The 26,732-nt window shown below is 52.7% G+C and overlaps 1 protein-coding gene across 1 annotated transcript in view; it reads left to right on the forward strand.

Moving 5' to 3' along the window:
- The first annotated feature begins 323 nt into the window (after positions 1–323).
- Positions 324–26,732, forward strand: part of MCU (mitochondrial calcium uniporter) — a 145,320-nt gene continuing 118,911 nt past the window's right edge. Inside the window, exon 1 of the mRNA XM_054174651.1 lies at positions 324–514. Within this exon, the coding sequence (XP_054030626.1) occupies positions 389–514 (126 nt within the window). The 5' untranslated portion in view covers positions 324–388. The remainder of the gene's footprint in view (positions 515–26,732) is intronic.

Here is a 26,732-nt window from a genome sequence, read left to right on the forward strand (position 1 = left end):
ATCTCCCCGCCCCCTCTCCTCTATGTCCCCGTCTCCCCTCACCCCCTCCCCGCCCCGCCCCTCCGGCCTCGCCCCGCCTCTCCGGCCCCGCCCCGCGGCGCCCCCGTGAGGAGTTCCCCTGCCCTCCAGCCCGAGCCGCGGCCCCGCCCAACCCTGGCAGGGGAGGGAAAGCAGCCGCCAATCGCCTCTCCGGACAGGGCATCCGCCCGACGCCGATTGGCGGTCCCGGCTTGGCTTGACGAGTCCCGGGCCGGCGAGGGGAGCGCTCCGATTGGCCTCTGGCTCCGGCCGGCCCCGCCCCGCCGCTCCCCTTCCCCCCCCCCCTGCCCGGGCGGCAGCAGCAACCGCCGCCGCCGCCGCCGCAGCGTGAGGCGGCTCCAGCGGCGCGATGGCGGCCACGGCGGGCAGATCACTGCCGCTCCTCCTCTGCCGCCGCCCCGCTGCCGCGCTGACGGCGGCCGGTTGCTTCCCGGCGCTGGGGCGGCGCCGCCAGCAGCAGCAGCGACACCGGACGGTGAGTGAGGCGGGAGCTGTTGCCCTTCAGGCGGCGGCCGGCTGAGCCGGGCGCGGTGCCCTGGCTTCTCCACCCCGTTTCCCGGGAGGCGGCGGTCCCTGGCTCGGCCCCGGCAGCTGCGCGTTATTCTTAGCTCCGTCACCTGGGTGAAACTTGAGCGGGGCGGGCGGCGGCAGTACTGCCCGGTGGCGGGAAGCTCCCCGGCTTTTCCGCCGCCGTTCCGCCCCGGGAGCAAACGACCCGAATGAGCCGTGCCGGCTCTTGCCAACGGTCGCAGGAGTGGCTCGGCGCAGCCCGCGGTACCGGGGCCGGGCTCCCGGGGCGGGGGTCGAGGCGCGGCCGCCAGGTGGCGCGCGGGGCCACCGCTCCCCAGAGCGGGGGGCCGGTAGCCCCCGCCGCTACCGGGGGCGTGTGGGGGGCGGCAAGTCAGCGCCGGCCCAGCGCGGTGGGGCACGGACGGGACAGGGCAGGCGGCGGTGCCCGGCGCCTCTTTGCCTTCTCTTTTTCGTTTCCTACTCTTTGTTGCCTCCCCTCAAGGTCAGGCAGGGGAGAGGCACTTGAGGGGTCCCCAAGTCCCCTCCTAGGCGGTGTCACAGCCAGGTCGGTGCGGCTTGGACGGGAGGGAAGGCGGGGTGGTGAAATCCCCCTCCCAGAACCGGCTCTTTTTGTTCGGGTGCTCTGCGGAAGCATCGCGGTGAGGGGCTGTGGCAGGGGAGAGCAGGCACGTGTGTTGCTTACTATGTGTCTTAGGGTGAAAAAAAGCTGTAAAGGCAGCAGGTTGCATCGTGGAGCTTGAGAGGTTTGCTAAAAATACCCATTTTTTCTTTTTCCTTTTTTTTTTTCCCCTTATGAAGCTAAGGGAACAGCATGTAACCGTGGGATAGTCTGCCTTTCACCACAATCTGTTTTGTTGCTGCCTGTGAAAAGCAGCCACAAAACCCCAAACCACCAAAACCCTGCTGTTGGAAGGGGTGCACCTGTCGCTCTCCTGGTGTTGTGGGTGAAGCAGCATCTCCAGACTACATCCAGGCACCGAAATCTTGCATTAGTTAGGTGATGGAGCAGGGCACTGATCTCCATTGGAACAGGAGATACGCCGCAGGGTCCTCGGGGTGCTGCGTGAAGAGCAGCACCTGTGCCCTGTGTCTTCGCTGTGCCCCTGGTTCCTCTGGAGGTGTTTTGGCAGCAAGGGGATGCTGGAGGTTCTGCTCTCAGTCCCATAGTGGCAGTGTGGTCCTTCACATGTGTGAAGTGTGACTGCTGCAGCCTTGACTGCACGCTTTGTAAACGCCAGCCTGCCGAGTGAGGCCACCAGCACTTGGAGTTCTGGTCAGGTGTGGAACAGCCTCTTCAGCCTGCGTAATTATCGTTTAAGTCGTCTCTCTCAACAGCCTGGCCCAGAAAATGATCAATAATTTATGTCAATTTAAGCTGACCTTTGTGATTAATTTAGCAGCGGCTGGAGCTGGTGCTCGGTTGCGGGCTGAGCGCAGCAGCGAACGTGCAAGAACCTTAAAGCCAACCATTAAAAATATCCCAAATCTCTCTGGGGTGCTTTGCTGTGAGTGTGGCTGAAACATGGGCATGCTGCAGAGCATGCTAAAATCATCCTGTGGAAGCCATCTCCTTCAGGTGCTTGGGGAAGGAGAAGGATTCTGCTTCCTATCACTTCTTAATTGGGAGGAGAGCCCATAGAATCAACCAGGTCAGAAAAGACCTCAGATCATTGAGTCCAGCCTGTTACCTAATACCTGACACCTCCTGACAACTAAACCACAGCTCCAAGTGCCACGTCCAATCCTTTTTTGAACACCTCCAGGGATGGGGACTCCACCACCTCCCTGGGCAGCACATCCCAATGGCCAATGACTCTTTCTGGGAAGACCTCGCTCCAACCTCCCTTCATGGATTTGTGGAGCGTGAGAAGGTCTCTCCTCAGCCTCCTGTTTTCCAGCATGGGCGTACTCTGGCACACTTCAGTTCATACTGCCCAAGCCATCTCCCCCCAGTGCTTGGGGAAGGAGAAGGATTTTCCTTGTGCCCCTGTGGACTGCTGATGAGAAGGCTGTTCCGGCTTCAGTACCAGTTAGGTTGCTCTGGGTTTTCTTGATTCTCTTTTTTTTGGCATCTTGGCTGTTGGCCATTTGTGGTGCTGCAGTGATGAGTTTTGGGGGTTCTCCCTTTTCTGCAAGGAGGTTCTGCCACTTGTTTTTTTCAGTAGAGCATAGAATCGTAGAGAGGTCTGGGTTGGAAGGGAGCTGTGAAGAATGGCCGTGCCCTGTGAACACAGCAGTCAAGTGAAACCTTCCTGTGAGCAGCTCAGGACCCAGCATCCTGGCTGTTCCTCTTGACAGCATCTGTAACATGCCTGTTTATCTCCTCACAGAAAAGATGAGTTATCCTTTCCATCACGCTGCACTTGAGAATCTCTGTGGACCACTGGGAGAGAGTAGAGACCCAAGAGCTGCCGAATCCTGGAGTAAATGATCTCCAAGGAGAAATTGCAGGAGCTGGAGTTCTTCATAATAAAGAGAAAATCTCAAGGAGGTTGCTGCAAAGAGGAAGCAGAAAACCAGAAAAACTGTTGAATAGGAGAAATAGTGATGGGCTTAGAGTGTGAGAAGAGGGCTTTGCTGCTGGGAATCCTCTTGCTGGCAGTAAAACAAGTGGAACACTGAGTTATTTCCTGGGAAAGCTGCTCAATCCTCATTAGTGGAGGTGGTTAGGACAGGTTAGACTGGCATCAATCAGCCACTGCTGCTGACTGATTGATCCTGGCCTGTGACAGGGCTGAACTCTAAACTTCCTGAATCTGTAGGTGGAAATGGGTAGGGAGAATTGGTGTGATAGAGGTGTAATTAATAAAGCTATTGTATTAGGTCTGTCTCTGCAGTGTTGTTTTTAAGACAATAAATTCTGCTTGGTTCCTTCTCAGGATGGCTACTTTCTGTCAGAGGTGATAAATGGGCTTCCCTCAAACAAGGTGGAAATGGTCTCATGGATGAGTTGTTTCCAAAGGGATATAAAATAGGCTGGAGAAGCGAAGACCAACTGACCAGGCTACTGTGAGAGGGTGCTGCTTCAAAACAAGTAAACATTTCCAGATGGATCAAGTGTAAAGAGTGAAGCTGTGACAGCATCCAACAGGGCAAGGGAGAGGGCAGGGAGTTCCCAGCTCTTGGATAAGTCCTCGTGACAGAAGGTCAGGTGGGGATGTAGTGATGTTGGGAGATGTAGGGCTTGAACGAAGCATTCACATCTTACCTGGGAGTGCTGAAAGAGGAGAGAGTTGGGAGAGGTTGGTGGGCCCAGTGTGTGGCTGTGGGGTGATGGAGGTGACAGCCAAACTTCTTGTTCTGTCCTAGAAGAGCAGTGTCACAGGGTGTGAGAGGTCTTGGGAGGAGGATGCAGGAAATTGCAATGGGAACCTGACTTCCTGATGTCGGAATAGGGGGCAGCAGGCAAGAGGAAGTGCTGGCTGCTGTTTGTGCCTTTCCCCTGCGGTGGTGGTGCTGGTGGCGGCGGTGCTGGTGTACCTCGCAGCACGGCCGTGCAGGCAAAGGGGATCACCAACTGACATAACCACTTGGAATGGGTGGCTGGAGCAGCCATAGCAAATGGTAGAGATGAATAAATGGACTTGGGGCATGAGTGTCAGAGGTTGCATCGCTTTCCACACTCCCAGCCTCAGTTACCTGAGTGAGAGTGGAAGAAGCCTTGCAGGGAGGTGGGCAGGGGAGTTGGCGAGCATGCTGGCGGTGGAGAACCTGTTGGAGTAGCCTGCGGGGGGTTGTGCTGTCAGAGGGAAGGGGTGGATGGCTCCAGCTCTGGAGATGAGCACGGCTGGGTAGTTCATGAAGTGAAACATCAATAATATTGCTGTTTCCTATAAACTGCTGCTGCCTGTGCCTCCCTGGTGGGAGGGAGCTGTGGAGATCTGCTGTGAGGAGGTGAGGGAGGCAGTTGGGGTAATTGGGCCAAGGTAACTGTGGCTGCTGGGAAGACCAGAGGTGACAAGTCAGTATGAGATGCAAGGAAAGGTGGAACAAAATCGTTGTGTGTTTTCTTCTACACACCAGCTCCGTGCAAGGAGCAGCAGAGGACGGAGAAACAGGCAGGGTGGTGGGTGGGAGCCTGGCTGCTGCTGATCAGCAGGGACTGGTACAAGGTGTGCTGGTGGGGTATGAACGCACAACCTCATGCAGTGACTTAAGCAGTGGGAGTGGGATGGAGCTGTTGGTTGGTGATAAATTAAATGGCACTTCTTGGGGTGGCACTTCTCATTCTAGCAGTGTTTGTTAGGTTATCAAGTGGTGGGAAGCACTGAAGCAATAATGCTGCTGCTGCCTTTGCCCTGCAGTCATTTTTAGGGCTTAGTTCAAAAGTTGCTGCTATTTTCCTGTTAGATGGCTTGTTCTCAGAGGAGCGTGGGGAGAGAGTTCAAGTAGATGTTCTTCAGAGGAAACTTCCTTTATATATATCTTAGAATTGTTTAGGTAGGAAGAGACCTTTAAGATCAATCCCAACTGTTAACCAAGTACTGTCTGCTATCCATTAAACCACATCCCTCAGCACCACATCTGCATGGCTTTGGAATCCCTCAGGGATGGTGACTCCACCACTGCCCTGGACAGCCTTTTCCAGGTCTTGAGGACCCTTTGTGGAAATAAATTGTTCCTAATGTTCAGCTTAAACCTCCCCTGGTGCAACCTGAGGACATTTCCTCTTGTCCTATCACTTGTTGCTTGGGAGAAGAGACTGACCCCACCTGGCTCCAACCTCCTTTCAGGGAGCTGTAGGGAGCCAGAAGGTTGCCCCTCTTCAGCTTTACTCCAGGCTGAGTAGCCCCAGTTCCTCACCAGATGTGTTCTCCACACCTTTCACCAGCTTCATTGCCTTTCTTTAGAGATGCTCCAGCATTTCCATGTCCTTGTAGGGGGAGGCTCAAAACTGAACCCAGTACTTGAGGTGTGTTCTCACCAGTGCTGAGGACAGGGGGACAATCCCTGCCTTAGTCCTTCTAGCCACACTTGCTGGTACATTAAGCAAGGGAAACCCTTTCTTGGACTCCTAATTGTTCATAGATTCATAGAATGGTTTAGTTTGGAAGGGACTTTAAAGATTGTCTAGTTCCAATGCCCTTGCCATGGGCTGGGACACCTTCCCCTAGATCACATTGCTTGAGGCCTCAGCCAACCCGGCCTTGAATACCTCCAGGGAGGGAGGCAGTGCTGTACTGTTGAAGGCAAGCTGCCAGAGGTGAGAGCCTCCACGCTGCTGGGAAGCAGTCCTTTGAGGAAAAGGTTCACAAGGAAGTAATGGGTAAAGATCTCTCTAAGGTGCAGTGGTAAACAAAGGGCTTAAATCAAATGCTCTGCTTTTGGATGCTGAATGCCTGATCTTCATGGCTTTCCCCTTAGAAGGAGTCTTCTCTTACTGTGTGTGTTAGTACATGTAGCCAGTGGTGGAGTTATGTTCATTTTGTTTATAATCAGCTCATTTGGATCTGGAAAATACACCTCTAGAAAATCAAAGGCTTGGCTCTGTGGTGTTCCTGTGGCTGTTAAGCCTGGCACTTCTGGGGAGATTTGGAATAGGGATTTCCAGCCTAAAAAGGAAACCCCAGAGCTGCAGCCAAATTTCAATCTCAGCTCCTGGTGAGGATTGCCTGTATCAACTGGCCCCTAAGTTGGGTAGGATTTTGGTGCAGGTAGCCTGGCATTAAGGATGCAGTAGAGAGCATATTCTGCTGAGATGGAAGGACTCTGGTGAGGAAAGGCATCCTGGGATGTGAGAAGCCCTGGGAAAAGGATGCAGTGGACATCCTGCTGAAGCTGTCCTGTTTGGAGACTTACACCCACCCCCCCCACCCCCCCATTCACAGAATGGTTTGGGCTGCAAGGCACCTTTAAAGATCATCTCATTCCAACCCCTCTGCCGTGGGCAGGGACACCCTCCTCTAGCCCAGGTTGCTCAAGGCTTCATTCAGCCTGGCCTTGAACACCTCCAGGGAGGGGGCATCCATGAACTCCCTGGGCAACCTGTATCTCAGCACCCTCACTGTAAAGAATTTCTTCCCAATCTCCAGTCTGAATCTGCCCTCCTCAGCTTCAGTCCATTCCCTCTCATCCTATCACTACAAGCCCTTGTGAAAAGTCCCTCCCCAGCTTTCTTGGAGGCCTCTTCAGGTATTGGAAGGCTGCTGTTAGGTCTCCCCAGAGCTGCCTTTTCTCCAGGCTGAATAACCCCAGCTCTTTCAGCCTGTCCCCACGGGGGAGGTTCTCCATCCCTCTGATGGTCTTTGTGGCCCTCCTCTAGACCCACTGCGGCAGCTCCCTGTCCCTCTTCCTCTGGGGGCCTCACACTATGGCTGAAACTTGCAGCATCAACTGCTAGAGAAGCTGTTGCTGTAATCACCTCCCTGGTGGTCCCCTCTAACGACCTCGGGCCCTTCCTGTCCCAAGCAGGAGTTCATTCTCCTGCTGTGGCTCCTGTTTTGGCAAATCCAAATCAGTAGTTGGCGCTTGGGGCTGCGCAAAGCTGAGGTGGCAGCAGAGGCTGGCTGCAAGGGTGGTGAGGCTTGGAGCAGCTCAGTGTGGTGCCTGTGCCTTTGGGGAGGCTGGCAGGCTGCTTTCATTCTGTGAGCTTCCCTTTTGCTGGCCTTGCATCACTGTGGAGTGTAGTTATCAAATGAATGATTGAGAAGGCAAAGAACTGGTGGCTGTCCAGGGCTTTGGAGGCACATAAAACAGCTGCCCTCACCAGGTCCTTGGCTGTATTTGCTGCCTCCTCCGACCTGCAGTGTTTCCCATGCTGCAGTAGCTGTAGGAGCAGTGACATGCGTGCTGCACACCAGGAAGAAATGCATCAGTGGCACTTTGGAAGAGGGAATGTGGCTTGAACTGTAGGTCAGGTAAATACCAACCCAGGAAGACATCTGTGACATTGAGGGAGCCCTAGGGAGAGTTGGTTTGACTGTAAAGATGGCTTTGTTCCCCAGACCTCCCTTTTCTTCTGCTTCTTCCCTTGCACATGCACTTGCTGTCCCACTGACTCCCTGCTCACCTTGCCCTGGCAGAGGGTGGTGAAAACATAGCCATTTCTTCTAGCTGTCAGTAGAATGATGAAGGCTGGAGAAGACCTTTAGGATCATCAAATCTACTGTTACCCCAGCACTGCCAGGTCACCAGTAAACCATGTCCCTCAGCACCACATCTACATAGCCCTGAAATCCCCCCAGGGATGGGGACTCCACACTGCCTTGGGCAGCCTGGGCCAGGCCTTGACAACTCTCTTGGGGAAGAGATTTATTTTTTTCCCCCCTTATGTCCAACCTAATCTTCTCCTGGTGCAACCTGAGGCCATTTCTTCTGGTCCTATCACTTGTTACTTGGGAGAAGAGACCAGCTCCCACCTGGCTATAACCTCCTTTCAGGGAGTTGTAGAGAGCCAGAAGTTCTCCCCTCAGCCTTCTTTTTGGGGTTAGATGACCCTACTTGCCCACTCCAGCGCTGGCTAAATCGATTAAGCTGCCAGACAAAGCAATCACTGCTGCCTCTTACTGCATTACTGCCACAGGGAGGAAAATGGCTCAGTGCTAGCTGGAAAAAATCTTCTTACCTCCTTAAACTTTCCATGGCTTTATTTCATATAAGAGGAGAGAGTCTGCCCTTAGCCCCCTTGGAGAGCAATAAGATGCCAGTAAAAGTTGGATGTTGGCAGATTGCATTGGGTTGGGAGGAACCCTCAAAGGCCATCTTGTCCAAGCCCCCTGTGCTCATCTCCAGCTGGATCAGGCTGCCCAGGGCCACGTTGAGTCTGGTCTTGACCATCTCCAGGGATGGAGCCTGTTCTAGTATTTCACCACCCTCCTTGTGAAGAGCTTCCTTCTAATGTCCAACCTAAATCTGCCCTGCTCCACCTCCAAACCATTGCCCCTCTTGTGCCTTTCAGCTTTTTTTTGGTTAGGTTGTGTTGGGATTTGGTTTTGCACCAACCAAAAACCAGAGGGGCATCACCAGTGGGCATTTCTCTTTTTGGTGTTTGAAGGTGGCTAAACCATTCTCTTGATGCTATTCAGTATGCCAGAGCAAAGCAGGTGTTGAAGAGAGGATGAATTGGGTGAGTATTGATTTTGGTGGGGGGTTTGATGTGCCTCTTCCTTCAGTGAAGAGTCAAAATAAAGCATTGCTTGGTCATGTCTAGAGACCAGCCTGCTGGTGCTCTCCTTATGTGAAAGAAGAGCACTGTAGTAGATGCTGAGGGTTGTTCTTGACAATAATTTGGTGGTACTATTTCAAAGGTGGTTCTTGTTACTCAAAGGGTGATTCTCATTGTTTTTAAAAGACTTTAGCTATCTAGAATTATGATTGTATTTATGATTTTGTGATGTATAAGTCAGCCTGTGGGAATGATCAAGGCTTTGTAGGGTCTGTGAAGGGAAAGGAAATCAGAGTTGTGGTGAGGCTGATGCAGTCATCAACACAAATCTCAGGGCACCTCCTTTTCCATATGGGGAGTGTTCCTCCCCTGGGTGGGTATAGCTCTCCTTATCAGAATCAAGCCTGGGGGGATGGAAAAACAAGAAGAGAAGAACCAGAAGAGCAAACAAATAAATGTTGTTGTTTATTTTCTGTAGCTGTTCTTAGACTAAGCTTCAAGAGGAAACCTTCTGTGAGATTAGATGCCACCCAGTCCAGGAAGATAAAACATCACTTTTGTGACTTCATTTCAGATTTGGGCTGTGAGTCACTTGTTTGCCATGCATAGAGATGACACAGTTCTGTAATTCAAGTTATTCTGCTATTTCTAAGTCCAAGGAAACCTAGAAATGGTTTCAGATTTTGGGTGGCTCTATTTTTGTTGGTGTGTTGGGGTTTTTTTCCTTTTGCTTTCATTTCCTTCTTAGTGCACTGTCAGCTTCCTGACAGCCCAACTGCTCCTTTCTGCTCCTGTGGCCTTTGGCAGCCCTGTGTGGGAGAAGCTGCCCTTGACAAGATGTGCTAGATAAGAGCTGTGTGCTCACTGTTCCTCATGGAGGAGGGGCTGTGTTTGAGGGGCATTAAGAAAAGCGTGGTCAGCAGGTTGAAGGAGGTTCTCCTGCCCATCTCCAATGCCCTGGTGAGGCCACAGCCGGAGTCCTGAGCCCGGTTCTGGCTTCCCATGTTCGAGAGAGGAAACTGCTGGGGAGAGTCCAGCAGAGGCTACGATGGTGCTGCGGGGCCTGGAGCAGCTCGGTGAAGAGGAAAGGCTGAGAGCCCTGGGGCTGTTTATTCTGGAGAAGAGCAGCCTGAGAGGGGGTCTGATCAATAGCTGAAGGATGGGAGGCAAGAGGATGGGGCCAGACTCCTGTCAGTGGTGCCCAGTGACAGGACAAGGAGCAGTCAGCGCAAAGTGGAACCTGGGAGGTTCCACCTGAACAGGAGGAGAAACTTCTTTGGTGTGAGGGTGCTGGAGCCCTGGAGCAGGCTGCCCAGAGGGAGGTTGTGGAGTCTCCTTCTCCGAGAGATTCCACACCCCACCTGCTCACTGATCCTGGGCCAGCTGCTGTGGGTGCTCCTGCTTTAGCAGGGCCTTGGACTGGGTGATCTCCAGAGGTCCCTTCCAGCCCCTGCCCTGCCAGGGTTCTGTGAGTGCTTCCAATCTCTGAAGTGCTCTCTGCAGGAGAGGCCAGTTGTGAGATTGCTGATGTGCTTCTCACTAGGTTTTGCTACTTTTTTTTCCTTTAAGGGCTGAATTGTGCTTCAGTGCTTAATCCTGAACATTGCTTGTCCCTTTTCAAGTTGTGGCAGAGGGTTTCCCTCCTGTTATTAAGGTCTCAACTGGTCATCACAAGGAGATGTCATTTTAATGGAGATGAAACCAGGCAACACTTGGATGTGATGTGGAATTATTTTCCAGGAGGGGAGGCCTAGGGGGGATCTCTTCTGCCTTGTGTAAAGCACAGAGCACATCCACTGCTGCCTTCTTGGCAGCTCTGAAGGAATTAGGAGATGTAGAGCAGTGAGCAGGATGGGGAAAAGCCCCAAACACAGCCCACAAACTTGTTGCAGCAATTTGCTTTTGTGGGCTTCCCCAGGAGGAAAGGATGAGGACTCTCTCAGCTCTCTGACACTGCTTGGTAGAATGATTAAGAGTTGATTTTCACTTGGATATACAACCTGGGAAAGATCTGCTGGGGTGTGACTGGTGTAAAAGCCCACTCTGGGTGGTACACTTCTGCCCTGCAGCCTGCTCTGGGAAGAAGACTATTTGCTCTGAGGTCAGAGCCTCAGAAGTTTTATGGGGGTTAGGAAAAGCTTTGTGGAACACATTGCTGCTTGAGAGGATTTGGAAACAATGCTATGGGAACAACTTCAGTTGCTTTCATCACACAGCTCCCAAGATCATGGAGTCAACCAGGTCAGAAAAGACCTCAGAGATCATCAAGTCCAACCTATTACTGAATGCCTAACACCTCCTGACAACCAAACCATGTCTCCAAGGGCCACATCCAAGCCTTTTTTGATCACCTCCAGGGATGGGGACTCCACCACCTCCCTGGGCAGCACATTGCAATGGCCAATTACTCTTTCTGGGAAGAACTTTCTCCTCACCTCCAGCCTAAACTTCCCCTGGCACAGCTTGAGACTGTGTCCTCTTGTTCTGGTGCTGGGTGCCTGGGAGAAGAGACCAACCCCCACCTGGCTACAACCTCCCTTCAGGGAGTTGCAGACAGCAATGAGGTCTCCCCTGAGCCTCCTCTTCTGCAGGCTAAGCAACCCCAGCTCCCTCAGCCTCTCCTCACAGGGCTGTGCTCCAGACCCCTCCCCAGCTTTGTTGCCCTTCTCTGGACACCTTCCAGCAGCTCAACCTCTTTCCTAAACTGAGGGGCCCAGAACTGGACACAGGACTCAAGGTGTGGCCTAACCAGTGCAGTGTACAGGGGCACAATGCCCTCCCTGCTCCTGCTGGCCACACTGTTCCTGATGCAGGCCAGGATGCCAGTGGCCTGTATCAGAAGTGTGCACTTAGCCAGATGATGCTTCTGTTAGCCAAAGTTTGTGTAGACTCCAGGTGGTGTGAGGATGTGGAAATGGGCTGGGGGAGAATGATTGCCAGCTAGAATTGGTAAGACTTGTCTTTGTGGTGTACCTTAGAGCAGCATCTATTCCTCCTTATGTGTGCAGGAGCTGGGGACACCTGAGTGCTCTAGCAGATGGGTACTGCACAGAGCTTCTCACTTGAGAGGATCTGAGCATGGAGTGAGTTGAGCAAACCTTTGCTGCTGGATTTACCTTAGTGGCTGAACAGCTCTGTAGAGAAGCTCCTGGGAGTCCTTGCAGATAACCACTTCACCATGAGCCAGCAATGTGCCCTCCTGGCCAAGAAGGCCAATGGAATCCTGGGGTGCATTAAGAAGAGTGTGGCCAGCAGCTCATGAGAGGTTCTCTTCTCTCTCTACTCTGCCCTAGTGAGGCCACATCTGGAGGTATTCTCTCTGGTTCTGGCCTCTCTAGTTGAAGAGAGGTAGGCAGCTAGTGGTGAGAGTCCAACAGAGGCTGTGAAGATGCTGGAGGGCCTGGAGCATCTCTGTGAGGAGGAAAGGCTGAGAGACCTGAGGCTGTGTAGTCTGGGGAAGAGAAGGCTGAGAGGGGGTCTGGTCAGCATTTATCAGTATCTTAAGGGCAGCTGTCAGGAGGATGGGGCCAGACTCTTTTGACTTCTTTTTCCCAACACACCCAGGAGGCTCCATCTGAACAGGAGGAAAAGCTCCTTTGGTGTGAGGGTGCTGGAGCCCTGGAGCAGGCTGTCCAGAGAGGTTGTGGAGTGTCCTCCTCTGGAGAGATTCCAAACCCCCCTGGACATTGTAATCCCAGGCAACACTCTGTGGATGGCATTGCTTTAGCAGAGGAGTTGGATTAGATGATCTCCAGAGGTCCTTTTCAACCCCCACCGTTCTGTGTGTGGTACACATGGCTTGGAAGGAGGAATCCAAAATAGCTGGATGTCTTGGCTCTGTGTGCATGCAGCTTCAGGTGGGGAAACTCACAGGGCTCTTCATGAATGGGGTGACTGAGGGCTGGTGGCAGGCCAACAGCATCCTTTCTTTCTAGACTGGGAGAGGGAGTTTAGAATTCATCCTCTAGTTTTTCTGGCTGAATTGCTGGAACAGAAGCTGAAGTCACCCCATTTAGTCCCTGCTCTGTCACCTGTTCTGTTGGAGAGCATGGAGCTAAGCAAAGTTTTATTTCGTTACAGAGAACATCATGTTTCCTGAAGCTGCAGGGTGAGCTTGTTTGGATGAGCTCATGTCAATTATTACTGTACCTGGGAGCTGCTAAGGAGAAAGGCCTTCCAGAAATGCAGAGGTGGAGGTTGGTTGTTTCTGTGCTTGAGACTTCTGTGCTTTGGAAATAGCTGGGAGAGCAACTTCCAGAACTGTTCAGGGAGAGCCTGGCCTGTGGTCCTTGTGAATCCATGGCTTCATCAATACTTTGTAAAAGGTGTAGCTCCCTGGGAGCAGGAGGCACTCTCCTGGCATATGACTTGGCGCTGTCTGCTGAACCATGACTGAAGCATCACAGAATTGTTTGGGCTGGAAGGGACCTTGAAAGATCTTCCAGTCCAGCTCCCTGCCAGAGCAGGATCACCTAGAGCAGGTCACACAGGAACTCATCCAGATGGGTCCTGAATGTCTCCTGTGAGGGAGACTCCACAGCCCCCCTGGGCAGCCTGTTCTGTCACCCTGACAGGTGACACCCTCTCCTCTTTCCGTGGAGCTTCCTGTGCCTCAGCTTCCACCACTGCCCCTTGTGCTGTCACTGGGCAGCACCCAGCAGAGCCTGGCTCCAGCCTCTGGGCACTCACCCTGCACAGCTTTGTCAACAGCAATGAGGTCACCCTCAGGCTGCTCTTCTCCAAGCTGAAGAGCCCCAGCTCCCTCAGTCTCTCCTCACACATTCCCTGTCAGCTGCTGTTCTCCCCGCGATGGTTTGCTCCATCTGTGCGCCTGCCTGTCACCTGACACAGGTATTGCCGACCCCCTCCATGAGGCACGGTGATAATTGTCTCAAGCCCTCTGCTAAAAATGGCTCAAATGGTGCTGCTTGCTTTTCCAGTTGCAGCTGTGACCTGCAGGCTGAGTAGCAAAGGGAATGCTCATCAGCAGAACGCAGGTTGTAAAGTTTAAACAGTCCTGGACCCGAAGGGTATGGCTTGAAATGAAAGAGCTCGATTGTGAGGGATTCTGTTCTGAAAGGGAAGAGTTATTGTCTCCTCTGAAACCATTCTGCAAACATACATCCTCACCAGTTGCCCAGGCCATTTTTCTCAGGTATTCAGACTTAAGTGATCCTGAGTTTCCTGCCTGGTGACTCGAAAAGTGACAATTTTAAATGCTACTCCGAGAAGCACCAAGAGAGGCTGGCTGAAGGGCGGCTCAGGAGCAGTCTGGAGGAGGACTTGAGGCTGTCAGCTGATGAGAAACTCGACATGAGCTGGCAATCTACACTTGCCAGCCCAGAAGGCAACCATGTCTTGGACTGCATCAAAAGAAGTGTGACCAGCAGGATAAGGGAGGTGATTCTTTCTCCTCCTCTGCTCTGGTGAGACCCTACCTGGAGCACTGCATCCGGTTCTGGCGCTCCCCAGCATAGCAGGGACATGGACCTGCTGGAGTGGATCCAGAGAAGGCCATGAAGGTGATCAGAGTGATGGAGAACCTCCCCTCTGGGGACAGGCTGAGGAAGTGGAGGCTGTTCATCCTGGAGACCTAATCGTGGCCTTCCAGTACCTGAAGGGGAATACAAAAAGCTGGGGAGGGACTTTTTACAAGGGCTTGTCATGATGGAACAAGGGGGAATGACTTAAAGCTGGAAGAGGGTAGTTTTAGCCTGGGTATTGGGAAGAAATTCTTTACAGTGAGGCTGGTGAGACACTGGGACAGGTTGTTCAGGGGGCTTGTGGATGCCCCCTCCCTGGAGGTGTTCAAGGCCAGGCTGGATGAGGCCCTGAGCAACCTGGGCTAGGGAGAGGTGTCCCTGCCCGTGGCAGGGGGGTTGGTGTGAGCTGATCTTTAAGGTCCCTTCCAACCTGAGCCATTCTGTGAAATGAAGGTTTTAACAGAAAATGGGTGGCCAGGGGAGCAGCAGAGCCACACAGGTGTGCTTCAGGCTGCATGTTGGTAAGGAAGAGGTGAGGTCTGGGGGGTGGTTGTCCTGTTGACCTTCTCCTGTATGACTGCTGTCATGTTTCTAATCCTTGTGGCTGAGAGCAAACTGAAATACCACTTCCCATTCATGTTTTGTGCTCCTAGACAAAACCCTGCCACAGTCAGTATGCAGTGCAGCAGTTCCCTCCTGAAAGTCATTCAAATGCATTTGGAACCTGTCTGAAACGTCGTGGAGGCTCTTGTGTGGGGGCTGGATGGGAGGGTAGGCTTGGCAGAGGAAAAACAGGGAGCTGAGAAAGTGCAGAGAGATTTCCCAGGGGGGAAAAGGCAGCTCCTTTTTTGGGATGGAAATGCTCTCATTTGTCATGTGACTTGGGAATTCCTCTTGGCTTCCTGCAGAGGGGAAAGGGGGAGCGGAATGTTTTGTTGGATGATGGAGCGTGGCATGTCTGTGATGCAGAGCAGCTTCTGCTGCATTAAGAGCTCCCAAGGAAACAGCTGCTTGCTGTGAGGCCATTCCTGTTATCAAGGAACTTGTTTGCAGAGTAGGGATAACAGAAATTCCATTCTCTAAATACTGAGTAGGTTTGGCAATGGCATTGGCAGAGAGCTGTGTGGTTTCCTCTGAGGCTGGGGGTATTGTATGTAGGAGGAGAGTAGGATTCTTCACCTGGTCTTGGAGAGGTGGGTGGAGGGGAACCTCATGAATGTCAAGTGTGGGGTCCTGCACCTGGGGAGGAATAACCTCCTGCCCCTGTCCACATGAGGGGTGACCTCCAAGGCAGCTCTGTGGAAGCGAATCTGAGTGTGCTGGTGGCCAGCAAGCTCCCCATGAGCCAGCAATGTGCCCTTGTGGACAAGAAAGCCAAAATGGATCGTGGGGTGCATTAGCAAGAGTGTGATCAGCAGGTTGAGTGATGTGCTCCCTCTCTGCTCTGCCTGTGAGGCCACCTTTGGAGTACTGGGTTCAGTTCTGGGCTCCCCAGTTCAACAGAGACAGGAGAGAGTCCAGCAGAGGCTGGAAAGATGCAGAGGGGCCTGGAGCATCTCTGTGAGGAGGAAGGGCTGAGAGAGACCTGGGGCTGTTTGGCCTGCAGAAGAGCAGCCTGAGAGGGGATCTGATCAATGCTCAGCAAGAGCTAAAGGGTGGGGGGCAAGAGGCTGGGGCCAGGCTTTGTTCAGTAGTGCCCAGTGACAGGACAAAGGGCAATGGGCACAAACTGGAACCCTGAAGGTTCCATCTGAACAGGAGGCAAAAATCCCTTGCTGTGAGGGTGCTGGATCTGTGGAGCAGGCTGCCCAGAGAGGTGGTGGAGTCTCCTCTGGAGAGGTTCCAAGCCACCTGGATGTTCTGATTCTGGTCAGCCTGCTGTGGGTGACCCAGCTTTAGCAGAGGGGCTGCACTAGCTGATCTCCTGAGACCTCTTCCAATCCCTGCCATAGTGGGATCCTGAAGGCAGCCCAGTCTCTATCTCAAGAGTTGTCCTAAGAGCCATGTATGTTGTTGGAAATGAACCAAGCTCCAGCTGAGCAGCTTTTGTGCTTTATCATCTCAGAAAGTTGAGGCTTGCACTCAGGCTAGGCCAGTGTCTTGCATCATGCAGGAGGCCAGAGGAAGAAGAAGGCATGCTGCTGGAGACCATGTCCAGGCACACCAAGACACCAGGAGTAAGTGGTTACTGACCATCCAAACTCTGTTTTGATGGCAGTGCCACCTTGGATTGAAGGTTGTCCCTGCCCTTCCTTCTTCATTGATGATCTGGATGAGGGGGTTGAGTCAGTCATCAGCAAGTTTGCAGATGACACCAAGTTGGGAACAGATGTTAGTCAGTTAGAGGGTAGAAAGGCTCTGCAGAGGGACCTCGACCGACTGGACAGATGGGCAGAGTCCAATGGGATGGCATTTAACAAGTCCAAGTGCCAGGTGCTGCACTTTGGCCACGGCAACCCCATGCAGAGCTACAGGCTGGGGTCAGAGTGGCTGAGAGCTGCCAGACAGAGAGGGACCTGGGGGTGCTGATTGACACCCGCCTAAACATGAGCCAGCAGTGTGCCCAGGTGGCCAAGAAGGCCAATGGCATCCTGGCCTGTATTAGGAATAGTGTGGCCAGCAGGAGCAGGGAGGTCATTGTGCCCCTGGACTCTGCATTGGTTAGGCCACACCTTGAGTACTGTGTCCAGTTCTGGGCCCCTCAGTTTAGGAAGGACATCGAGACACTTGAAGGTGTCCAGAGAAGGGCAACAAGGCTGGGGAGAGGCCTTGAGCACAGCCCTGTGAGGAGAGGCTGAGGGAGCTGGGGTTGCTTAGCCTGGAGAAGAGAAGGATCAGAGGCGACCTCATTGCCCTCTACAACTACCTGAAAGGTGGTTGTAGACAGGAGGGGGTTGGTCTCTTCTCCCAGGCAACCAGCACCAGAACAAGGGGACACAGTCTCAAGCTGTGCCAGGGGAGGTTTAGACTCGAGGTGAGGAGAAAGTTCTTCACTGAGTGAGTCGTTCGTCATTGGGATGTGCTGCCCAGGGAGGTGGTGGAGTCACCATCCCTGGAGGTGTTCAAGGGGAGATTGGATGTGGCACTTGGTGCCATGATCTAGTTGTGAGGTCTGTTGGAACAGGTTGGACTTGATGATCCTTGGGGTCTCTTCCAACCTTAGTTACTGTGATACTGTGAAGGGCCTGGCTGGCTTGCAGCCAGCAGAGACCCAGGTTGGTTAATCTGGGGTAAATTACTGCTTTGAGGCAGCAATTAATGTTTCTTCTTTTCCTGAGAAGCTTTTTCAAAACCAGAGCTTTCTTTTCTTCATTTAAAAGGCTTGTTGATAGAAGTCCTTGTGCTCCTCAAAAGCATCTCACAGTGCCTTCTAATACCTGAAAGGATCCCACAGGAGGGCTGGAGAGGGACTTCTCACAAGGGTGTCTATAGCAGTGCAATCACAGAATGTGAGGGGTTGGACCTCAGAAGCTCCTCCAGTCCAACCCCCCTGCCAGAGCAGGATCACCTGTGTCAGATCACACTGGAATGCATCCAGGCAGGTTCTGGATATCTCCAAAGAGGAAGAATAAGGGGATCTGGTTTTTAAGCTGAGGGAGAGTAGGTTTAACTGGATCTTAGAGAGAAGTTATTCAGTACTAGGGTGGTGAGACTCTGGAACAGGCTGCCCAGTGAGGTTGTGAATCCCTCCTCCTGGGGGTTGCTCAAGGCCACTTTGGATGAGGCCTTGGACAACCAAGTCTAGTTGAGAGGCATCCCTACCCATACTGGCAGCTTGGAGGTCCCTCCCAACCTAAGCCAGTCTGTGATACTGTCCACAGAATTTACTGGCCAGACAGATGAGATGAGGCTTTGGGAGGAGAGAGCTGTTGAACCATTCCCAGTTAGAGGCTCAAAGCAGAGCTGATCTGGGGGCTTGGGATGAGGTTTTGTGGTGTTGTGTGGGGGGAGGTTTTTTGGGCTTTTGTTTTCCTGACACCTGTAAAAGGAGTGTTGAAGAGACTAATAGCTGCACAGGTTGAAACATCCATTTGTTATGGTTTAAGGCTGGGTGCCTCTAAGAACCATAAAGTTACAGCCCTCCAGAGGCTAGGTACGTCCAGGAGGGGGACTGGAAAGTGTAATCTTTTGTTACAGATTCATAGAATGGTGTAGGTTGGAAGGGACCTTGGAGATCATCCAGTTCCAGCTCCCCTGCCCTGGGCAAGGACACCTCATGCTAGATCAGGTTGCTCAGGGCCTCATCCAACCTTGCCCTCCAGGGAGGGGGCATCCACAACCTCCCTGGGCAGCCTGTTCAGTGTCTCACCACCCTCACTGTAAACAATTCCTTCCTAATCTCAAGTCCTGCATCCCTGTAAAACTGGCTGCCAGGTCAGTTTCAGGCTTTCCCCTCTCTCTCCTTCCTGATGCTGCTTCCTTATCTTTGCAGCATGGGGGAGAGGGCCCTGGGGCTCGTCAGCCAGATTTAACTGCATCCTTTCAGGCCTGGTATGGGGGGGAAGCAGGGAGGCATGGGGGGGGTGGAGGAAGGAGGGAGGAATTAGAGGCCTGAGTTTTTGGTCTGGTTTGGAGGAAGGTGGTCAGAAGCTTTGACCTAAGGAGGTTTTTGGGGAGCAGTGGCCTGTGGGTTCCTTTGTATGCTATATGCTTTGCAGGGTAGTATTGGTTACAAACAGCACTTCCATTTACACTTGGAAATTCTTGTCCAGTCCTTGTGTGGAGTTGTTTGTCTTCAATTACTTTGAGCAGCCCTGAAGGAAAGGACTTGGGGGTGCTGGGGGATGAGAAGCTCAGCAGGAGCCAGCAGGGAGCACTTGCAGCCCAGAGAGCCAAGCAGAGCCTGGGCTGCAGCAAGAGAAGTGTGGCCAGCAGGGCAGGGAGGGGATTCTGCCCCTCTGCTCCACTCTGCTGAGACCACAGCTGGAGCTCTGGGGCCAGGTCTGGAGCCCCCAGCACAGGAAGGATCTGGAGGTGCTGGAAGGTGTCCAGAGAAGGGTCATGAGGATGAGCAGAGGGCTGGAGCTGCTCTGCTATGGAGACAGACTGAGAGAGTTGGGGCTGTTCAGCCTGGAGAGGAGAAGGCTCTGAGGAGACCTAATTGTGGCCTTCCAGGATCTGAAGGGGGCTCCAAGAAAGCTGGGGAGGGACTTTTGAGGGTGTCAGGGAGTGATAGGACTGGGGAGGAATGAAACAAAACTAGAAGTGGGGAGATTCAGATTGGATTTTAGCAAGTTGTTGCCCAGGAGTGTGGTGAGAGCCTGGCACAGGCTGCCCAGGGAGGTTGTGGGAGCATCACTCTTCCCTGGAGGTGTTTGCAGCCAGGCTGGATGTGGCTGTGAGCAACCTGCTGCAGTGTGAGGTGTCCCTGCCCATGGCAGGGGGCTTGGATCTGGCTGATCCTTGAGGTCCCTTCCAGCCCTAACAGTTCTATGATTCTAAAGAGAGCCTGTCTTGCTGCTTAAACCAAGAGACCATCCCTAGTTGCTTGGTGGGTGTTGTGAGCCTGGTTGTTGCGTGCCCAGGCGGTGGTGGTCCAGCTCAGAGCTTGGACTTGAACTGAAAAGGCCAAGGGTACCTCTGCCCGTGAAGATGAACAGAGTGATGGGGTCCAAGGGTGGGTTTATCTTTAGCATGGTTTTGTGCAGTGGCACCAATGTGACTCCAATTTGCACATGCCCTGATTAAAAATAAATGCCAGCCATGAATCAGTGTGGCTCTTGGTGTGGGAGTGGCCATTCCCATGCCTCCTGCTGGCATTTCATGCTCAGGAGTAAGCTAAACCAGGCAGTCTGACGAAGTACTCCTCTTCATTAGCCAGATTGAGCAGGACAGGATATGAGCCTCTGCAGATGCAGTCTCTGGAGTTGGCAGGGCTGCTGTGAGTGAGGGTGTAGAGAGAAGCATGGATACCACACAGACACTTGTCAGGTGAGTTGGTTTGTAAACAGCCTGTGGAGCAGGTGCTGGGCTTTAGCTTCCTCACAGGTGGGCTGTTGCAGGTGGCTGTTCCTGCCTGCCATTCAGGCTTTCTCTGCAGCTTCTTTTCCTGTGCTGAATCTTTGCCTGCAGTTGTAGCACCATGCTTTTTCCCTTTTGCAGCCAGTGACACAGGTGGATTTTGCCTGCTGTGTGACATCTCTCTCTGTCCTGTCCCAGGTGCAGTGGTAGCACCGCTCCGGTTGGAGTGGAGCACCCGGCGCTTTGCATCTAGGACAGGGAGTTCGGTGGAGCTGCGGTTTTCATGACCTACTTCTTGGGCAAGCCTGGATGTGAAAGCTGCTCTGGGTGGCTCAGATCAGAGATTTGGGCTTTTTTCCTTTTTTTTTTGTCATGAGCTCAAAAATAATCAGACTCATGTGGTGCAGTCTTACTCCTCAAGGTGAAGAACTGAGTGTCCCTTGAATTAGTCTGATGTTGGGGGAGAGGAACAGGCAAGAGCACCTGAATCATAGAATCAGCCAGGTTGGAAGAGACCTCCAAGATCATCCAGTCCAACCTATCAGCCAGCCCTATCCAATCAGCTAGACCATGGCACCAAGGGCCTCATCCAGGCTTTTCTTGAAGCTCTCCAGGGACAGCAACACCACCTCCCTGGGCAGCCCAATCCAATGGGCAATCACTCTCTCTGTGAAGAACTTCTTCCTAACATCCAGCCTGAACCTCCCCTGGCTCAACTTCAGACTGTTCCCCCTCATGCTGGTGCTGGTTGCCTGGGAGAAGAGACCAACCCAACCCCTCACCCCCCCCCACCTCAGCTACAACCTCCCTGCAGGGACTTGGAGAGAGCAAGAAGGTCTCCCCTGAGCCTCCTCTTCTCCAGGCTAAGCAACCCCAGCTCCCTCAGCCTCTCCTCACAGGGTTTGTGTTCCAGGCCCCTCCCCAGCCTCGTTGCTCTTCTCTGGACACCTTCCAGCACCTCAACATCTCCCTTGAACTGAGGGGCCCCAAACTGGACACAGTACTCAAGGTGTGGCCTGACCCCTGCTAAGTACAGGGGACGAATAACCTCCCTGCTCCTGCTGGCCACACTGTTCCTGATGCAGGCCAGGATGCCATTGGCCTTCTTGGCCCCCTGGGCACACTGCTGGCTCATGTTCAGCCTACTATAGTGCCAAGGTTTAGTTGATTACATGGTGTTGGGTGATGGGTTGGGCTTGATGATCTTGAAGGTCTTTTCCAATCTGCTCTGCTCTATTCTATTCTAGTCTAGTCTAGTCTAGTCTAGTCTAGTCTATTCTATCTACCAGCACCACCAGGTCCCTTTCTGCCTAGCTGCCTGCCAGCCACTCTGTCCCCAGCCTGTAGTGCTGCTTGGGGTTGTTGTGGCCAGAGTGTAAAGCCCTGCACTTAGCATTAATAAGTCTCATCCCATTGGCCTCTGCCCACCCATCCAGCCTGGCAGGGTCGCTCTGCAGGGCCCTCCTACCCTTCAACGGATCGACTCCTGCCCCCCAGCTTGGTGTCATCTGCACACTTACCCATGGCTGACTCCATCCCCTCCTCCAGATCATCAATAAAGATATTGAACAGGATGGGGCCCAGCACTGCTCCCTGGGGACACCACTGGTGCCTGGCTGCCAGCTGGATGTGGCACCATTCACCGCCTCTCTATGGGCTCAGCCTCCAGCCAGTTCTTGACCCAGCTCAGAGTGAGTGTGTCCAGGCCCTGAGCTGCCAGCTTCTCCAGGAGTTTGTTGTGGCAGACGGTGTCCAAGGCTTTGCTGAAGTCCAGGCAGACCCCAGCTTAGGACAGAGTTGCTTTGGGGATTTGAAAGGAGGCCTCCTTTCTCCCAGGGGGTTGTTTGGCATTGTGGTTAGGCAGAGGGGATGGATGTCTTGGTTTGTCCTTGGAGGAGAGGTGGGTGTGTAATTGACTCATCCTAAACACTTTGAGCCACGCTTTGCCTTGCATTTAGGAGCTTTGGCAGCGCTCATAAAGCCCAAGAGCTACGATTAGCCTGACATTTCATGGGATGGAGTGCACCCCAGAGGGCTGTTTGTTCTTGGAATTGCAGTGCCCCAGTACCTTGGTGCTCTGGGAGGCAGCATTGAGGGAAGTTGTGAGGATTGCTGCACTAGGTGGACTCTGCATTGCCACATGGCAGGCAAGTCAGACACGAAGGTGGGTCTGGATGTTCATTGTGTATCCAAAGGGGTTCGATGGCAGCGCAGAGCTCGACTTCCCTCCTTGGGGATGTGCTCTTCCTAGCCACAAGTGAGTGCTGATGGTGCTCCAGGCAGGGTTCTGACTCATAAACACTTACAGGCTTTCTTCAGGGTGGTGAGGATGTGGAAATACATGGCTTGCAGCTGCAGGGAGAAGGCTGAGTTGCTGTCCCAGTGCTGCGAGACACCTGGGAGTACACAGCGATGCTGCTACAGGGGTGGTGCAGTGAGCTGCCTGTGGAGGGCTGTGCTTTGCTGGGGGGATGTGTGTCAGCACTGTTGATGCTGAATTGCCTTGACTAACAACTAAGCCCCTTCCTCCTGCTGCTGAACACACAGAATAAACCCTCTGATTGGTTCCTGCTGAGGTTTCTCCATGTGCTGTAGCTCTGAGGTTTCTCCATGTGCTGTAGCTCTGAGGTTTCTCCATGTGCTGTAGCTCTGAGGTTTCTCCATGTGCTGTAGCTCTGAGGTTTCTCCATGTGCTGTAGCTCTGAGGTTTCTCCATGTGCTGTAGCTCTGTTACTCTGCCTCCTTCAAGCTTTTCCAACAAAACAAGGTAAAACACTAAAGCTTGCAGCCTTTCATTATTGTCCTTCCCAAGCTGTGAGCTCACTTTCAGTTGTTGTCATACTAACCAGTATCCCATGAATCTTGTTTTTAGATAAGGCTAATTTAGTTCTCCAAAGCATTTCCCTGTTTCTCCATTTGTATGCATGAGGTAGTTTAAAACTCTTCTAAATGAATGATTTGGGCCATGATTTGCCTTGGAAAAGCTTCCTCTGAACCATTTCAGCTGAGGACAGTTATGCTTACCAGCACTGGAAGAAATCCACATTAAACTTGAGGGATCTGAAGCGATTTGAGCTTGGATTTTAGGCATGATTTACAGCTGAGGCTCTCCAGCTTTGGTTTTATCTCTGTGCTGAGATGAAGCCTGCACCAAAATATTAATTGTCAGTCATGGCAAGCACTGAGTTATGTGAGGCTTTTGCCAGCCCCAGGCAGTGCCACAGGCTGGGGCCAGAGTGGCTGGAAAGTGGCCAGGCAGAGAGGGACCTGGGGGTGCTGGTCAATGGTAGGCTGAACATGAGCCTGCAGTGTGCCCAGGCAGCCAGGAGGGCCAATGGCATCCTGGCCTGCATCAGGAACAGTGTGGCCAGCAGGAGCAGGGAGGTCATTGTGCCCCTGGACTCTGCACTGGTTAGGCCACACCTTGAGTCCTGTGTCCAGTTCTGGGCCCCTCAGGTTAGGAAAGAGGTTGAGCTGCTGGAAGGTGTCCAGAGAAGGGCAACAAAGCTGGGGAGGGGTCTGGAGCACAGCCCTGTGAGGAGAGGCTGAGGGAGCTGGGGTTGCTCAGCCTGCAGAAGAGGAGGCTCAGGGGAGACCTTCTTGCTCTCTGCAACTCCCTGCGGGGAGGTTGTAGCCAGGTGGGGGTTGGTCTCTTCTCCCAGGCAGCCAGCACCAGAACAAGAGGACACAGTCTCAAGCTGTGCCAGGGGAGGTTTAGGTTGGATGTTAGGAAGAAGTTCTACACAGAGAGAGTGATTGCCCGTTGGAATGGGCTGCCCAGGGAGGTGGTGGAGTCACCATCATTGGAAGTGTTCAGGAGGAGACTTGATGGGGTGCTTGGTGCCATGGGTGCCATAGGTGATGTTGGGTGATAGGTTGGACTCGATCTTGAAGGTCTCTTCCAACCTGGTCTGGTCTATTCTATTCTATCCTCATTAGCTGTCTGCAGGCATTCCAGCCTGAGGCTTGTCCAGATGGACAGATCTACTGCTAACTTGTCCCAAAAGAGAAGGGAAGACCTTTTCTTGCTGCTGTTGTTCCTGTATCTTCTCTCCTACTGCAATAATAATTTGCTGAGTCCTTCCTCTTCTAATGCAGACTGTTTGAGATGCATGGGGAGCATCCTGAGGCTGAGATAAGCCCTGGGAGTCTGTGTGAGTTCTGCATGGCCATATTTCGATGTATTGAACATTACCTGAATGTGAAATCCTTCAGGCACTCCAGAATTCATTGCAGGGCTGAGAAACATTCCATATGGTGAAAGGCCATTGTGAGTGTAATGGCTTCATCTTTGTGCAATTGGTGAATGCAGTTCAGGTTCAGCAGGATTGAAAGTCAGCTTCATAATGTGCTGATCTCTACAGATCAATCTCCCTGAGTCCTTGGGAAGTCAGCTGTTTCCCATGCTAGAGGGGGACTGAGGAATCACAGTATGGTTAGGGTTGAAAGGGACCTTGAGGATCATCTAGATCCAATTCCATGGGCAGGGACACCTCCTGCAGGTCCAGGTTGCTCAAGGCCTCATGTAACACAGCTTTGAGCACTGCCAGGCTTGAAGGTGCCACAATTCTGGGCAGCCTTTTCCAGTGCCTTGCCACCCTCACAGGGAAGAGTTTCTTCCTAATGTCCAATCTAATTTGAGCTTCTTCATGTTTGAAGCCATTACCTTTCCTCCAGGAAGAAGATTTTGAGGCAGAAATGCAAAAATAGTGTGTGTGTGTGTGTAAAACTCATTGTGAGCCAGCAACAGTCACTGGCAGCCCAGAAGGCTGATTGTGGCCTGGGCTGCATCAAAAGCAGCATGACCAGCAGGACAAGGGAGGTGATTCACCCCCTCTGCTCTTGTGAGACCCCACCTGGAGCACTGTATCCAGTTGTGGGGCCCCCAGCATAAGAGGCACATTGAGCCTCTGGAATGGGTCTAGAGGAGGCCACAAAGATGGCTGGAGAACCTCTGTCATGGGGATGGGCCAGGAGATTTGGGGCTGTTCAGCCTACAGCAAAGGAGGCTCCAGGGAGACCTTAGAGCAGCCTTCCGGTACCTGAAGGGGGCTACAGGAGAGCTGAGGAGGGACTTTTGATAAGGGCTTGTAGTGGTAGGATAATGGGCAATGGATTGAAGCTTGAGGAGGGCAGATTTAGAATCATGGAATCAATAATCATAGAATATCATAGATCAGTAATCATAGAATAAAGTTGGAAAGACCTCAAAGATCATCAAGTTCAACCTGTCACCCAAGACTACCTGATCAACTAAACCATGGCACCAAGTGCCACATCCAATCCCCTTTTGAACACCCCCGGGGTGGTGACTCCACCACCTCCCTGGGCAGCACATCCCAATGGCTAACAGCTCTCTCTGGGAAGAACTTTCTCCTCACCTCAAGCCTAAACTTCCCCTGGCACAGCTTGAGACTGGGTCCTCTTGTTCTGGTGCTGGGTGCCTGGGAGAAGAGACCAACCCCTTCCTGGCTACAGCCTCCCTGCAGGGAGTTGGAGAGAGCAAGAAGGTCTCCCCTGAGCCTCCTCTTCTCCAGGCTAACCAGGCTGGATACTAGGAAGAAATTCTTTCCAGTGAGGGTGGGCAGACACAGGCACAGGCTGCCCAGGGAGGCTGTGGATTCTCCCTCCCTGGAGGTGTTCACAGCCAGGCTGGATGAGGCCTTGAGCAACCTGGGCTAGTGGAAGGTGTCCCAGCCCATGGCAGGGGGGTTGGCACTGGGTGATGTTCAAGGTCTCTTCCAATCCAGCCCATTCTGTCAATCTCTGAGCAGGAAGAAGTGAAGCTGTTGTCATCTGTGGACATTCCACTTTGCCATCTATCATTATTATAAGTACAGGAGTTTGACAGCACATTAAAGCAATTCAATCATGGCTTTTATGCCCTTGGCTTATATTCTGGTAACTTTGGTGCAAAGGGACTGTCCTTACTCACAACTTGGTCCTTCTAGTGCTGTTCTTGCAGTATTATTTTTCTCCCCCTTGCTTAGCAGTGTAATTAGAATGATTAACCCTTCCCCTCCCTGTGCTCAGGCTTTTATCCAGCAGTGGGGTTCTTCCTCACCCTCAGTGTGAGATACCAAATGACTGTAGGGCTATTAGCTGCATTCTTCAAAAGGTTCTGAAGGAGCACACCCTTACACACAGCCCAACAGAAGAAGTCTTAACTTCTATCACTTCCAAGTGCTGTTTGCAGGTTTAATTGTAATGTGGCATTTGAGTTAGAATAGAATAGTATTGACCAGGTTGGAAGAGACCTTTGAGATCATAGAGTCCAACCTATCACCCAACACCATCTGATCAACTAACCCATGGCACCAAGCACCCCATCCAGGCTCTTCCTGAACACCTCCAGTGATGGTATCACAGTATCACCAAGGTTGGAAGAGACCTCAAAGATCATCAAGTCCAACCTGACACCCAAGACCTCACGACTAGACCATGGCACCGAGTGCCACATCCAATCCCCTCCTGAACACCTCCAGGGATGGGGACTCCACCACCTCCCTGGGCAGCACATCCCAATGGCCAATCTCTCTTTCTATGAAGAACTTCCTAACATCCAGCCTAAACCTCCCCTGGCACAGCTTGAGAATGTGTCCTCTTGTTCTGGT

Source organism: Dryobates pubescens, chromosome 30 (assembly GCF_014839835.1).
Source record: "Dryobates pubescens isolate bDryPub1 chromosome 30, bDryPub1.pri, whole genome shotgun sequence".
NCBI lineage: Eukaryota > Metazoa > Chordata > Aves > Piciformes > Picidae > Dryobates > Dryobates pubescens.